The 14,927-nt window shown below is 49.7% G+C and overlaps 1 protein-coding gene across 49 annotated transcripts in view; it reads left to right on the top strand.

Moving 5' to 3' along the window:
- LOC135978446 (uncharacterized) overlaps positions 1–13,319 on the top strand; it is a 57,969-nt gene extending 44,650 nt beyond the window's left edge. For 6 of the 49 annotated variants that reach the window (XR_010595826.1, XR_010595825.1, XR_010595824.1 and 3 more), the window contains 6 exons: positions 5,249–5,268; positions 5,735–8,425; positions 9,916–10,002; positions 10,368–10,486; positions 11,802–11,944; positions 13,056–13,313. Coding sequence is in view for 2 of the 49 variants with exons in the window: in XM_065579395.1 (XP_065435467.1) it covers positions 5,249–5,268; positions 9,916–10,002; positions 10,368–10,486; positions 11,802–11,937 (362 nt within the window). In the remaining 47 variants the exon portion in view is untranslated. Of the gene's footprint in view, positions 1–4,456; positions 4,672–5,245; positions 5,488–5,734; positions 8,426–9,915; positions 10,003–10,367; positions 10,487–11,801; positions 11,945–13,055 lie in introns of all 49 variants that reach the window. The other 43 variants (XR_010595822.1, XR_010595821.1, XR_010595857.1 and 40 more) reach the window with 38 other exon arrangements.
- Positions 13,320–14,927: the final 1,608 nt, after the last annotated feature.

The following is a 14,927-nucleotide window of genomic DNA, read 5'->3' as shown; positions in this document are numbered from 1 at the left end:
GTGCATTACCTCGCGTGGCCACACAGTGTCACTGTTGTTCCATGAAGGAAATGCTCTGTGCATTACCCTGCATGGCCACACAGTGTCACTCTTGCTCCATGAAGGAAATGCTCTGTGCTTTAGCTCGCGTGGCCAGACAGTGTCACTGTTGCTCCATGTAGAAAATGGTTTGTGCATTACCCCACGTGGCCACCCACTGTCACTGTTATTTCTTAAGGAAATGGTCACTGCATTACCCCACGTGGCCACACAGTGTCCCTGTTGCTCCATGAAGGAAATGCTCTGTGCATTACCTTGGGTGGCCACACGGTGTCACTGTTGCTCCATTCAGGAAATGCTCTGTTCATTACCTCGCGTGGCCACACAGTGTCACTGTTGTTCCATGAAGGAAATGCTCTCTGCATTACCCCATGTGGCCACACAGTGTCACTGTTGCTCCATGAAGGAAATGCCCTGTGCAGTACCTCACATGGCCACACAGTGTCACTGTTGTTCGCTGCAGAAAATGCTCTGGGCATTACCTCGCATGACCACATGGTGTCACTGTTGCTCCTTGAAGGAAATGCTCTCTGCATTATCTTCGATGGCCACACGGTGTCACTGTTGCTCCATGAAGGAAATGCTTTGTGCATTACCTTCGGTGGCCACACAGTGTCACTGTTGCTCCTTGAGGAAATGCTCTGTGCATTACCCCGCGTGGTCACTCGGTGTCACTGTTGCTCCATGTAGAAAATGCTCTGTGCATTACCCCGCGTGGCCACACAGTGTCACTGTTGCTCCATGTAGAAAATGCTCTGTGCATTACCACACGTGGCCACACAGTGTCACTGTTTCTCCTTAAGGAAATGCTCGTGCATTACCCCACGTGGCCACACAGTGTCACTGTTGCTCCATGAAGGAAATGCTCGTGCATTACCCCACGTGGCCACACAGTGTCACTGTTGCTCCATGAAGGAAATGCTCTGTGCATTACCTTGGGTGGCCACACGGTGTCACTGTTGCTCCATTCAGGAAATGCTCTGTTCATTACCTCGCGTGGCCACACAGTGTCACTGTTGTTCCATGAAGGAAATGCTCTGTGCATTACCCCGTGTGGCCACACAGTGTCACTGTTGTTCCATGAAGGAAATGCTCTGTGCATTACCCCGTGTGGCCACACAGTGTCACTGTTGCTCCATGAAGGAAATGCCCTGTGCAGTACCTCACAGGGCCACACAGTGTCACTGTTGTTCGCTGCAGAAAATGCTCTGTGCATTACCTCGCGTGGCTACATGGTGTCACTGTTGCTCCATGAAGGAAATGCTCTGTGCATTACCTTCGGTGGCCACATAGTGTCAGTGTTGCTCCATGAAGGAAATGCTGTGTGCATTACCCCATGTGGCCACACAGTGTCACTGTTGCTCCATGAGGGAAATGCCCTGTGCAGTACCTCACATGGCCACACAGTGTCACTGTTGTTTGCTGCAGAAAATGCTCTGGGCATTACCTCGCATGACCACATGGTGTCACTGTCGCTCCATGAAGGAAATGCTGTGTGCATTACCCCGCATAGCCATATGGTGTCACTGTTGCTCCTTAAGGAAATGCTCGTGCATTACCCCGCGTGGCCACAAAGTGTCACTGTTGCTCCATGCAGTCGATGCATGCGGGCAGTGGACCCCATGCGTCCCCCGGCTCCTTCCTCGCTGCGCTCAGGCTTTGCGGCTCCCGGGAGTGTGAGCTGCCACCATTGCTGCCACTCCAAGAGCAGGCTCCGGGCTCCGCGCCCCGGCAGTGGCTCACATGCCCGGGAGCCGGAGACCCCGAGCACAGCGAGGGGGGAGCTGGGGTGCGCACGGGGGCCTCTGCCCGCATGCATCTGCTGCAGCTGCAGGCGCCCCCGGGGGGACTCCTTTCCGCAACCTGGGCAGGAGGGGCAAGGGGCACGGCTGCTCCCCGCTAGCGGCGCTGCCACCTTTGCAGGGCTCCTCCCCCCCGCGCCGCACCGGCTCCTCCATGGTGGGGGCTCGCTGCCCCCACAAGCCGACGTTCTGGCTCTCTGGTGTCTCCGGAAGGCGGTTCCTCCCTGCCAAGCCAGGGCACCGCTTTTTGGCTCCCCCTAGGGCCATCCTTAGGATTTATGGGGCCCTATGCATTATTATTAAACTGGTGCCCCTATGCCTGACGGCAGCCTGAGCTTGCAGCCCGGCGGGGGCGGAGGCACAAAGCAGAAAGAATAACAAGATGCCCGTCCCGCCTCACGGTGGCTTAGAGTCACAGTTCCCCACGGAGATCCCTGTATCTTCTCCCTCACGTGAAATGGACATGCAGAAGGTACCTAATTAAAAGCACTAAACTTGGGAATAAAAAATGTCAGTCACAGGTTTTTTGATATGCCCTGAAGTTTGTCAGACATTTATTTGCAAAAACTTTGTAGTACGGGTGAGTAAGCTGTCTTTCTGAATACAACATTAAATATTATGGAATACATGATGCAGCTCTTTTCTGTTTTACATTTTCTTAATCAGTATTTCTAAGCTGATTTTATATTTTAAATGTACTCTAAACCTTCATAAAGTTATCATTCCAGATTACTACATATTTAACTCACTGAAACAGAAAATATTTTCAGTTTATCAGTTACAGAGGTTTAGTTTGTTCATAACAATGTTCATTGCTTTTAGAAAAAGGGAACACTAATTTACTGTGTGTGATCTCCATAACAATACACGTTTATGAAATTTCACCAACTTTAAAAAATATGTTTCCAAAGATTGTAGGCACAACAAAGGATTTTATATCTTACTAAGGTACTGATTTTGCTTAAAACTAGTTCATCAAAAGATAGTCAGAAGTAAAGAAGGGGAAACTCTTCGTCCAGCTATCTGGAAGCAAAGGTCTGTTGTCCGTTTAAGGGCTCTCTTCAGTGGGGGTTGGGGGAGAGGGGTGAAGGGAGAAATGGATGAGCAGAAAGGACTGGAAGACTTTGGAAGTAAGTTTTTTTACTATAGTAATTAACATGTGTATTTTAGATAAGGGAGGTCTTTTGAAGGATTTATTTAAAAAATCATATGTCTGAAGATCCAAGCATTTAAGGCTAAAGATGATTGTGCATCTAAAAATCTATGCAAGGATTTTTTAGAGATGTGATTTTATAATCTTCACCAACTCACTAATGAAATATTTTGAAAGCAAATTTCAAACTAAGATCCTGTAGACTGACATGTCCTGAGTAAATATGACCGTCATGCACAACTGTTTTTGTCAGTACATTCAGAAACTGACAGTATATACCTGGTTTCAGAAGAAGTGGGCTGTAGTCCACGAAAGCTTATGGTCTAATAAATTTGTTAGTCTCTAAGGCCTTGGCTACACTGGCAATTCACAGCGCTGCACTTGCTGCGATCAGGGGTGTGAAAAAACACACACACCCCCGAGCGCAGCAAGTGCAGTGCTGTAAAGCGCCAGTGTAATCAGTGCCTGCAGCGCTGCACGCTCGCTCGCAGCGCTGCAAGCTATTCCCCTCGGAGAGGTGGAGTACTTGCAGCGCTGCGAGAGAGCTCTCCCAGCGCTGGCGGCGCGACTACACTCGTGCTTCACAGCGCTGCCGCTGCAGCGCTGTGAATCCGCGAGTGTAGCCAAGGCCTCAGGTGCCACCCACCTGTTTATGCTCTCTGTATGTGTGTATATATATCTCCTCAATATATGTTCCATTCTATATGCATCCGAAGAAGTGGGCTGTAGTCCACGAAAGCTTATGCTCTAATAAATTTGTTAGTCTCTAAGGTGCCACAAGTACTCCTGTTCTTCTTTTTGCGGATACAGACTAACTCGGCTGCTACTCTGAAACAAGTACTCCTGTTCTTTTTGAATATATACCTGGGGGTTGGCAAATGCCTGTTAAGTGGCTTCATTACCCCTTGAATGGCTCTTTAACAATTTCAGTGTTGTGCTGATAGGTCTGGCAGGCTGGAGGCTTTTTCTCTTTTAACTACTAGATCCCCTTCCCAGGAAGACTCCGAGCCTGCAGGAAGGGTCAGAACAGGGATAGGAAATCCAGAAGGGTGGACACTGAGACCCAGTGGGAGCCCCTAACCACTTGGCACCCTAGGCGGCTAGTTCGCCTAGTGGTTGCACCAGTCCTGCATACCACTAAGCCACTGATGCCTATTGAACTTATCCATAGAGCAGCCCCATGGACTCTCTCTCTCCTCTCCTCTCATTGTGCCGTCTCCCTTCATAGGACAAGGGCAGGTGTGGTAGGTGTGCATCCCCACAGGCTAGGTCTCGGGAGTCATGAAGAAGTAGGAGGGGACGAAAATCATGCAGGGCAGTGGGTGCGAGAATGGAGCGGTGACTGTCGGTGTTAACTCGGTCTCTGTTCATTGAGGGGGGCAGATGTAGATATGATGGAAAAGGGAGGCAGGGATGAGGGCAAGAGCTCTGTGTAATGACGGCTCATGCTTGGCTTTTGCAGCTGCTCTTACAGAGAAATTGTTGTTCAGGAGCCCTAGGCAGAGGAGAAGCTGGCAGAAGTGGATCTGAGCAGCTTGGACATCCTTCTAAGCAGATATGAACAGTCCTCAGCTTTCTGCCTCCCTCATAACTACACTTCAGAACTTTTAGCGGCACGGCTGAAGCCTAAGATAAATGCATGGTAGTAGCTGAGTACACACGGCTGCTTCTCTTTAGGTGAGGCTTGGTTTCTCATAAAAGTTTTCCTCCTTGTTCTGGGTGTGGGAGGAGAATTTCCCTATTTTGGGATTAGCTGTGGGATTACGACCAGGGGACGAGACAATAGTCTCTTCTGCACAGTGACTCTCTTGGGTGCAGGTGCAACGGGCTGCTTAACATTAGAACGTAAGAATGGCAATACTGGGTCAGACCAAAGGTCCATCTAGCCCAGTATCCTGTCTTCCAACTGGCTAATACCAGGTGCTTCAGAGGGAATGAATAGAACAGGTAATCGTGAAGTGATCCATCCTGTGTCGCCCATTCCCAGCTTCTGGCAAACAGAGGATAAGGACACCATCCCTGCCCATGCTGACTAATAGCCATCGATGGACCTATTCTCCATGAATTGACCTAGTCCTTTTTTGAACCCTATTATAGTCTTGACTTTCACAGCATTCTCTGGCCAGCAATTCCAGAGGTTGAGTGTGCGTTGTGTGCTTTTTAATTGTATCTATAAAGGTGTAATGGGACAGGGAGAAGAAGAACATACACCGATGATAACTTTTGTTTTTCCCTCTTGTATTCTGCTTAGTAGGAAGGAGAAAGAAGTCAAGGGTAAGAGCCCACCCCCGGTGTGAGATGGAAGGCACGCAAGAGCCATGAGACAGTGAGCATTGTTGATGCCAGGCTATGGCAATGCCATCTAGCTGGAAACGGAGCAGCCGTCACTGTCAGTGAGCTAAGTGTCTGGTTTGGTGAGGAGTCTGGTCACGGCCCACATGGCTCCAGGCAGGGATGCGCCGTTAGCTTGGTCTGTACAAAATCAGTACCTTAGTACTGGGCTAGCTTGATTATCACTTCAAAAGTTTTTTTCTCTTAATTAATTGGCCTCTCAGAGGTGGTAAGACAACTCCCACCTGTTTATGCTCTCTGTATGTGTGTATATATATCTCCTCAATATATGTTCCATTCTATATGCATCCGAAGAAGTGGGCTATAGTCCACGAAAGCTTATGCTCTAATAAATTTGTTAGTCTCTAAGGTGCCACAAGTCCTCCTGTTCTTCTTTTTGCGGATACAGACTAACACGGCTGCTACTCTGAAACCTTTCATTATGCAAGGCACTGCATTTAGCCGTATGGAGTGGAAATCCATCAACCTCATGAAAAAACTCGTACAGATACAGACAGACATCATCTTCCTTTCCAAATGCAAGCAGATGGACATCATACCAAAAGGACTAAAGGTAAAAAATCCATTACAATCTACATATCACACAGACTATGCTGAGAGACTGTGTCACACACTCTCAAAGAAACTGCGAAATCACCTGATCAGCATCCTATACAGCAAACAGGGAAAGATTAAGAATGAGCTCTCAGAACTGGATACTCTCATAAGAAACCAACCTTCCACACAAACTTCCTCATGGATAGACTTTACAAAAACTAGACAAGCCATTTACAAGACAAACTTTGCCTCTCTACAAAGGAAAAAGGACACTAAACTATCTAAACTGCTACATGCCACAAGCAGCCACAACAGTAGTTCCCTTAACCCACCCAGCAATATTGTTAATCTTTCCAGCTATACTCTTAGCCCAGCAGAAGAGTCTGTCCTATCTCGGGGCCTCTCCTTTTGTCCCTCCAGACCCATGAATATGATACAGTTCTGCGGTGACCTAGAATCCTACTTTCGACGTCTCCGACTCAAAGAATATTTCCAACATACCTCTGAACAGCATACTAACCCACAGAATCCTCCCTACCAGCACTACAAAAAAAAGGATTCTGCGTGGACTCCTCCGGACGGTCGAAACAACAGACTGGATTTCTACATAGAGTGCTTCCGTCGACGTGCAAAGGCTGAAATTGTGGAAAAGCAACATCACTTGCCACATAACCTCAGCCATGCAGAACACAACGCCATCTACAGCCTCAGAAACAACCCTGACATCATAATCAAAAAGGCTGACAAAGGAGGTGCTGTCGTCATCATGAATAAATTGGAATATGACCAGGAGGCTGCTAGACAGCTCTCTAACACCACATTCTACAGGCCATTATCCTCTGATCCCACTGAGGATTACCTAAAGAAACTACACCATCTGCTAAAAAAACTCCCTGACAAAGCACAGGAACAAATCTGTACAGACACATGCCTAGAACCCCGACCAGGGGTATTCTATTTGCTACCCAAGATCCATAAACCTGGATATCCTGGACGCCCCATCATCTCAGGCATTGGCACCCTAACATCAGGCTTGTCTGGTTATGTAGACTCTCTCCTCAGACCCTACGCTACCAGCACTCCCAGCTATCTTCGAGACACCACTGACTTCCTGAGGAAACTACAATCCATCGGTGATCTTCCAGAAAACACCATCCTGGCCACTATGGACGTAGAAGCCCTCTACACCAATATTCCACACAAAGATGGACTACAAGCTATCAGGAACAGTATCCCTGATAATATCACAGCTAACCTGGTGGCTGAACTTTGTGATTTTGTCCTCACCCACAACTATTTCACATTTGGGGACAATATATACCTTCAAGTCAGCGGCACTGCTATGGGTACCCGCATGGCCCCACAATATGCCAACATTTTTATGGCTGACTTAGAACAACGCTTCCTTAGCTCTCGTCCCCTAACGCCCCTACTCTACTTGCGCTACATTGATGACATCTTCATCATCTGGACCCATGGAAAAGAAGCCCTTGAGGAATTTCACCATGATTTCAATAATTTCCATCCCACCATCAACCTCAGCCTAGATCAATCCACACAAGCGGTCCATTTCCTGGACACTACTGTGCTAATAAGCGATGGTCACATAAATACCACCCTATACCGGAAACCTACTGACCGCTACACTTACCTACATGCCTCCAGCTTCCATCCAGGACACACCACACGATCCATTGTCTACAGCCAAGCTCTAAGATATAACCGCATTTGCTCCAATCCCTCGGATAGAGACAAGCACCTACAAGATCTCTATCAAGCATTCTTAAAACTACAATACCCACCTGCTGAAGTGAAAAAACAGATTGACAGAGCCAGACGAGTACCCAGAAGTCACCTCCTACAAGACAGGCCCAACAAAGAAAATAACAGAACACCACTAGCTGTCACCTTCAGCCCCCAACTAAAACCTCTCCAGCGCATCATCAGAGATCTACAACCTATCCTGAAAGATGATCCTTTACTCTCACAGATCTTTGGAGACAGACCTGTCCTCGCTTACAGACAACCCCCCAACCTAAAGCAAATACTCACCAGCAACCACACATCACTGAACAAAACCACTAACCCAGGAACCTATCCTTGTAACAAACCCCGATGTCAACTCTGTCCACATATCTATTCCAGTGACATCATCATAGGACCTAATCACATCAGCCATACCATCAGGGGCTCGTTCACCTGCACATCTACCAATGTGATATATGCCATCATGTGCCAGCAATGCCCCTCTGCCATGTACATTGGCCAAACCGGACAGTCTCTACGCAAAAGAATTAATGGACACAAATCTGACATCAGGAATCAAAATACTCAAAAACCAGTGGGAGAACACTTTAACCTGTCTGATCATTCAGTGACAGACCTGCGGGTGGCTATATTACAACAGAAAAACTTCAAAAACAGACTCCAACGAGAAACTGCTGAGCTAGAATTGATATGCAAACTAGACACAATCAACTCCGGTTTGAATAAGGACTGGGAATGGTTGGGCCATTACAAACATTGAAATCTATTTCCCCTTGTAAGTATTCTCACACTTGTTATCTAACTGTCTGTCTGTACTGGGCTAGCTTGATTATCACTTCAAAAGTTTTTTTCTCTTAATTAATTGGCCTCTCAGAGGTGGTAAGACAACTCCCACCTGTTTATGCTCTCTGTATGTGTGTATATATATCTCCTCAATATATGTTCCATTCTATATGCATCCGAAGAAGTGGGCTATAGTCCACGAAAGCTTATGCTCTAATAAATTTGTTAGTCTCTAAGGTGCCACAAGTCCTCCTGTTCTTCTTTTTGCGGATACAGACTAACACGGCTGCTACTCTGAAACCTTTCATTAAATCCTTTGTTATGCCTACAATCTTTGGAAACATATTTTTTAAAGTTGGTGAAATTTCATAAACGTGTATTGTTGGGTGAGCTTCCCTGGTCATGCCACTCTAGGTATCCTCTCTGAAGCAGGCCATATTCAGTAGCGGACGTGAGCAGGGGTCTGAGAGTAGCCCTCGGCCTGTGTCTCCAGTCACCAAGTTGCACCACACATGTTATGTGGAGGGTCCAGAGCTCTGCACAGCACTCCGGGCTGACCTGCTCCAGGCTGGGCTCCTGGGTCCTAACCCTCGTGGTTACTGCTCCCCGAGGGCTCTGCTGGCCCTGGAGCCCGACCCCAACCCGAGCGGCTCTTAAGGTCTGTGAGCGGTCGAAGGGCGGCCGGGAACTGAGGAGCAGCCACAGCCCCGGGACCCCACACAGCACAAGGACAAGGGTGGGGAGCGCTGTGGCTGCCTGCATCATTGCGCCACCTAGCGTAGCAGTCGCCCTACCCTGCCTGGCTCTGGCCTCTGGGCTGGTGAATGGCTGGAGCCTCTGAGGGGCGGAGGCAGAACTTGCACTTCAGTGAGGGGTGAGGCCTCGTGGTGGTTGGGGGGATGCAGCTGCCACAGTTTTCTGTCTACCCCACCTCAGCTCCCCCAGTGAGGAAGGGGCTGGTGCTGCCCCTGCTGCCCACAGGCTGTCACTGCTCCTCCAGGGCAGATGCATGCTGCGCATTTCCCCAACTGGCCACCGGGTGTCACCGCTGCTCCAGGAGAAACACAGTCTGTATGTTACCCTGCCTGCCCGCCGGATGGCGGTGATGGTCCAAGGCAGATAGCTCAGACATTACCCCGGCTGGCCACCGAGTATCAGTGCAGCGCTGTGGGGGGGGGGGGGAAATGATTTCTGCCTTACCCTGAGTGGCTACGTAGTGTCTGTGTTGCTCCACGAGGGAAATGCTTTGTGCTTTGCCGCGAGCGGTCACCAAGTGTCACTGCTGCTGCATGGGGGACATGCTCTGTGCATTGCCGTGATTGGCCACTGGGTGTCACTGTTGCTCCAGGGCAACTACATTCTGAGAAATAGCCCAGGTGGCCTCTAAGATACATGTGTGGTAAAGGCTGAGTACAGACGTCTGCTTCCCTTTAGGTGGGGTTTGGTTTGTAATAAAAGTTTTCCTCCTTGTTCTGGGTGCAGAGGGAGAATTTCCCTATATTGGGAGCAGCTGATCTTCCTGGACAGGGAGGAGCATGTTCACCTGAGCAGAGGCCTGGAACCGGAAAGGTGAGTACAGGTGCTGAATTTGTCCTTCTTCCTATGTGTCTCTCTCTGAGCTCTCATATGTTGGCCAACATACTCTCTCTCTCTCCCCTTGTCCTGTCTCTTTGCATAGAAGATGGGCAATGGTGCATGCTCACAGGCTTGGTCTGGGGCGTCTGCAACCCACTGGGGCATTGGGAGGGGGAAGAGAAACATGATGGTACTAGATCCTCCATTGGTAGTGGTGGGGGTGACTGTGGGAGTTGACTGTCACTGTTCATCAAGTGGGGCTGATGTACAGTGGATGGGAGAGGGAGGGCAGTATCTCGTACACCAATAGACCTTTGGGCAGTGATGGCTCCTGCTTGGGTTATATGCTGTGTTTGCAGAGGAATCGCCCAGGACCCCAGCCAGAGGAGAAACTGGAAGAAGTGAACCTGAGCAGCCTGGACATCCTTGTAAGCAGAGATGAACAGTCCTCCGCTTTCTGTCTTCTGCATGACTGGCTGTGAGTGAACAATTATGGCACTCTATTCCTCATCCGTACCACTCTAGTTTTCTTCCACCATTCTCCTGCTGCTCTCTGGCCCTGCTGTATCACGGCACACAGTGTCACTGTTGCTCCTTAAGGAAATGCTCTGTGCATTACCCCAGGTGAAAAGAAGAACAGGAGTACTGGTGGCACCTTAGAGACTAACAAATTTATTAGAGCATAAGCTTCGTGGACTACAGCCCACTTCTTCGGATGCATCCGAAGAAGTGGGCTGTAGTCCACGAAAGCTTATGCTCTAATAAATTTGTTAGTCTCTAAGGTGCCACCAGTACTCCTGTTCTTCTTTTTGCGGATACAGACTAACACGGCTGCTACTCTGAAACCTGTCATTACCCCAGGTGTCCACCCAGTGCCACTGTTGCTCCATGGGGGAAATGCTTTGTGCATTACCTGGATTAGCCACCCAGTGTCACTGTTGCTTTATTTGCGAAATGCTCTGTGCACCTATACAGAGTGTCCACCCGGTGTCAATATTGCTTCATGAAGGAAATGCTCTGTGATTACCCGGGGTGGCCACACAGTCTCATTTTTGCTTCATGAGAGAAATGTTCTGTGCAATTACACTGAGTGGCCACCGGGCGTCACTGCTGTTCCGCAGGGGAAAAGCTCCGACCATTTCCCCGATTGGCCATGTAGTGTCTCTGTTGCTCCATGAAAGAAATGCTCTGTGCAGTCGTCCAACTGGCCGCCCAATGTCACTGCTGCTTCTTAAGGGATTACTCTGAGGGTACTGCAGGTGACAACACAGTGTCACTGTTGATCAATGGGGGAAATTCTTTGTGCATTACCCCTTGTGGCCACCTAGTCAGTCTTGCTCCCTGAAATGCTTTGTGAATTACCTGGATTAGCCATCCAGTGTCACTGTTGCTCCCTTTGGAACTACTTTGTGCATTACCTCGAGTGGCCACCAGGTGCCACTCCAGCTCCCTGAAATGTTTACAGATGTCACTGTTGCTCCAGTAGGGTAATGCTTTGTGCATTACCCAAAGTGGCCACATGGTGTCATTGTTACTTCATGTGGGAAATGCTCTGTGCTATTACATCGAGTGGCCACCTGGTGTCACTGTTACTGCCTAAGGAAAATGCTTTGTGCATTCCCCTGGTGGGCCACCTGGTGTCACTGTTGCTCCACGAGAGAAATGATCACTCAGTTTCTGTTCATCCAGTGGGGCTGATGTAGATGGGATGGGAGAGGGAGGCAGGGATGAGGGCAAGATTTCACACACCAATAGAGATTTATGTAGTGATGGCTCATGCTTGGCTTTTGCAGCTGCGCTTGCAGAGGAATTGGCCAGGAGCCCCAGCCACAGGAGAAGCTGGCACAAGTGGACCTGAGCAACCTGGATATCCTTCTAAGCAGATATGAACAGTCCTCAGGTTTCCGCCTCCCAGATAATTGGCTCTGAGTGAGAGGTCAGTGCTTTGAATTCCTCATGTGTGCTCCCTCTAGTTTCTTCACAGGCCGTGTGCTTCCTCGTTGGGTACGGGCTCTGTGGTATCAAGGATGCGGAGGGGCCACAGTCTACTCTGCAGAGTGACTATGTCGGGTGCCGTTAAGGGGGCCAATACAGGGAGGAGAAAAGGGAAAGAGACCTGAACCCTGATTACAGGGCAGTCACATTTTCGTTAGTAAAATATTCCTCCTTTACACAAGGCGGGGGAGGAGTCCTGAATGTGAAAAGATCTGGAAATGAACAGGTAAGGGAGGGATCCTGCTGAGTGTCCCCTTTCCAATCAATCCTCCGTCCCTCAGCGACACCCTTCCCGACTTAGAGGTATAAGACCTTACACCCTGGTTACAGGGCAGTCATTTTGCCGGGCGTGTCAAAGTGACCTGTGGCTTAATTTGCATGGCAAAGGAGACCGAAACCCTCCTTAAAGGGTGGTCCTTAAGCCAGGGGCCTTCCAATGGGCCAGAGCGAAAAGCGCTGTAAAGGAGAGACCTCCGTTCCCTCGGAAGTGGGTGGTCTCGTTGCCCAGCGAGTGCCAACGGCCCAAGAGGAGTTAGAAAGGGGAGACCTGCACCCTTCTGACAGGGAGAGGTCAACGGCCCGGGGCATTTTAAAGTCTAGGTCCTAAGGAGCTGAAACCCACAGAGACCTCAACCCGTTTTAAAGGGGGCTCGCTCCTCCTCAGCTATGGAAGGGACCCATAAAGCATTTTGGTTGGCAAGGAATGGACCGTGATCCTTGTTTACAGGGAGGTCCTTTTACCGGGCAGCTGAAGGGGGATTAAGCCTGTGAGGAGAAGTGTCGAACCCGATCCCTCGGTACAGGGGTGCCGTGTGTGCGGTGTGTGCAGCCGTTGGCCGTGGCTTTTTCTTCCCTTTTCCTGCAGTTTCTTTGGTGCTTGTGTCGTCTTGTCCATTTTGTCCTTTGAGTTGCTAGAAAGAGAGAGGTGAAGCGGGTTAGCTGTGGCTCAGCAGAGAGCACGTGTACAAGGTAGATTCAGATGACATTGGCAAGGTACTCGGCCCTGCCGGAAATTACCCTAATGCCTACTTTTCGGCACCGATCTCTTTCAGAGCGCAGGAGAGCTTGCGGCAGAAGGCGGGTCCAGGTGGATGCAGAGGACGCGGGCTTTGACTTGGCTGAGTGCGTGAGTGAGGAGGGCACGGGACAGCTAGTAGGGCAAACCCTGAACCCTCTCAAGAGGCTGGTTTCTAGAACTATCTTCCAAATGGCAGTGTTACCTTGTGAAAGGCAGGGAAAGACCCACACCCTAGTTAGAGGGAGCTCACTTTGGACCTTGGCGTGAAGAGGGCCGATGCAGAGAGGAGAAAAGGGAAAGCGACCTGAACCCTGATTACAGGGCAGTCACCCTTTCTTTAATATAATACACCTCCGTTACACAATGAGGGTGGGGGGAGTCCTGAATGTGAAAAGATCTGGAAATGAACAGGTAAGGGAGGGATCCTGCTGAGTGTCCCCTTTCCAATCAATCCTCAGTCCCTCAGCGACACCCTTCCCGACTTACCTCCTACCCCACCAAGAAAATGACAACTTTGTGCCCCCTACCTTTACCAGAAAAGACCCCTTTTACTTGTGACGCGGTCCTGTTAGTAGGGTTAGGTGCACCCACGTGCCAGCTCTGAATACCACCGCATCTACCTACAACATCTCAACATGAACACATTTCAGAAAGGACCGCCACCTCAATCTCTTCCAACGTAGCCCGAGGAATCTCCTCTCTTTATCACCAAAGAGACACAAGGCCCGGAATTCGGACACAACAAATGGAGCTATCCGAATCCCTACAGTTAACGCTCGTCAGTCCGACAGCGTTCTTTCTTGTGCACAAGAAAACAAAGGGGAAAGTTGTGGTTGGTTGAGCGGTGTAAATTGGGCAGGGCAAAAGGACTTGAGGAAGGATTACACGGAAGTGAGGGTCCGAAAGGAGCCCCCCACCTCCCCTGTTCATTTCCAGACTTTGTGACGTTTGCTTGGTTGGGCCATTTCTTGGCTTTTTTGAGAAAAGGGGCGAATTTTCCACGGCCTCCGCCATCCCCTTACAGCCGCCCCTTCGCCACACCATGTTCCATCTGACCGGGATAGGTCCCAAATAAGATTTCACTTCAAATCTCAAAAAAGCCAAGTAGAAATCATTCTGTGGGAATTTACTGTGACTAAGAGAAACAGAAGTTCAACTCTTCTCAAGTGGTGGAGGGTCGGGGGGAGTCGCTAAGCCACAGGCACAGAAAGGCTCCCCTAGCTTAAGCGTGAGAGGTATAAGACCTTACACCCTGGTTACAGGGCAGTCATTTTGCCGGGCGTGTCAAAGTGACCTGTGGCTTAATTTGCATGGCAAAGGAGACCGAAACCCTCCTTACAGGGTGGTCCTTAAGCCAGGGGCCTTCCAATGGGCCAGAGCGAAAAGCGCTGTAAAGGAGAGACCTCCGTTCCCTCGGAAGTGGGTGGTCTCGTTGCCCAGCGAGTGCCAACGGCCCAAGAGGAGTTAGAAAGGGGAGACCTGCACCCTTCTGACAGGGAGAGGTCAACGGCCCGGGGCATTTTAAAGGCTAGGTCCTAAGGAGCTGAAACTCACAGAGACCTCAACCCGTTTTAAAGGGGGCTCGCTCCTCCTCAGCTATGGAAGGGACCCATAAAGCATTTTGGTTGGCAAGGAATGGACCGTGATCCTTGTTTACAGGGAGGTCCTTTTACCGGGCACCTGAAGGGGGATTAAGCCTGTGAGGAGAAGTGTCGAACCCGATCCCTCGGTACAGGGGTGCGGTGTGTGCTGTGTGTGCGGTGTGTGCAGCCGTTGGCCGTGGCTTTTTCTTCCCTTTTCCTGCAGTTTCTTTGGTGCTTGTGTCGTCTTGTCCATTTTGTCCTTTGAGTTGCTAGAAAGAGAGAGGTGAAGCGGGTTAGCTGTGGCTCAGCAGAGAGCACGTGTA

Source organism: Chrysemys picta, unplaced genomic scaffold (genome assembly GCF_011386835.1).
Source record: "Chrysemys picta bellii isolate R12L10 unplaced genomic scaffold, ASM1138683v2 scaf267, whole genome shotgun sequence".
NCBI classification, from domain to species: domain Eukaryota; kingdom Metazoa; phylum Chordata; order Testudines; family Emydidae; genus Chrysemys; species Chrysemys picta.
The sequence above is the reverse complement of the archived record's forward strand: the minus strand, read 5'-3'. Positions and strand labels throughout refer to the sequence as shown.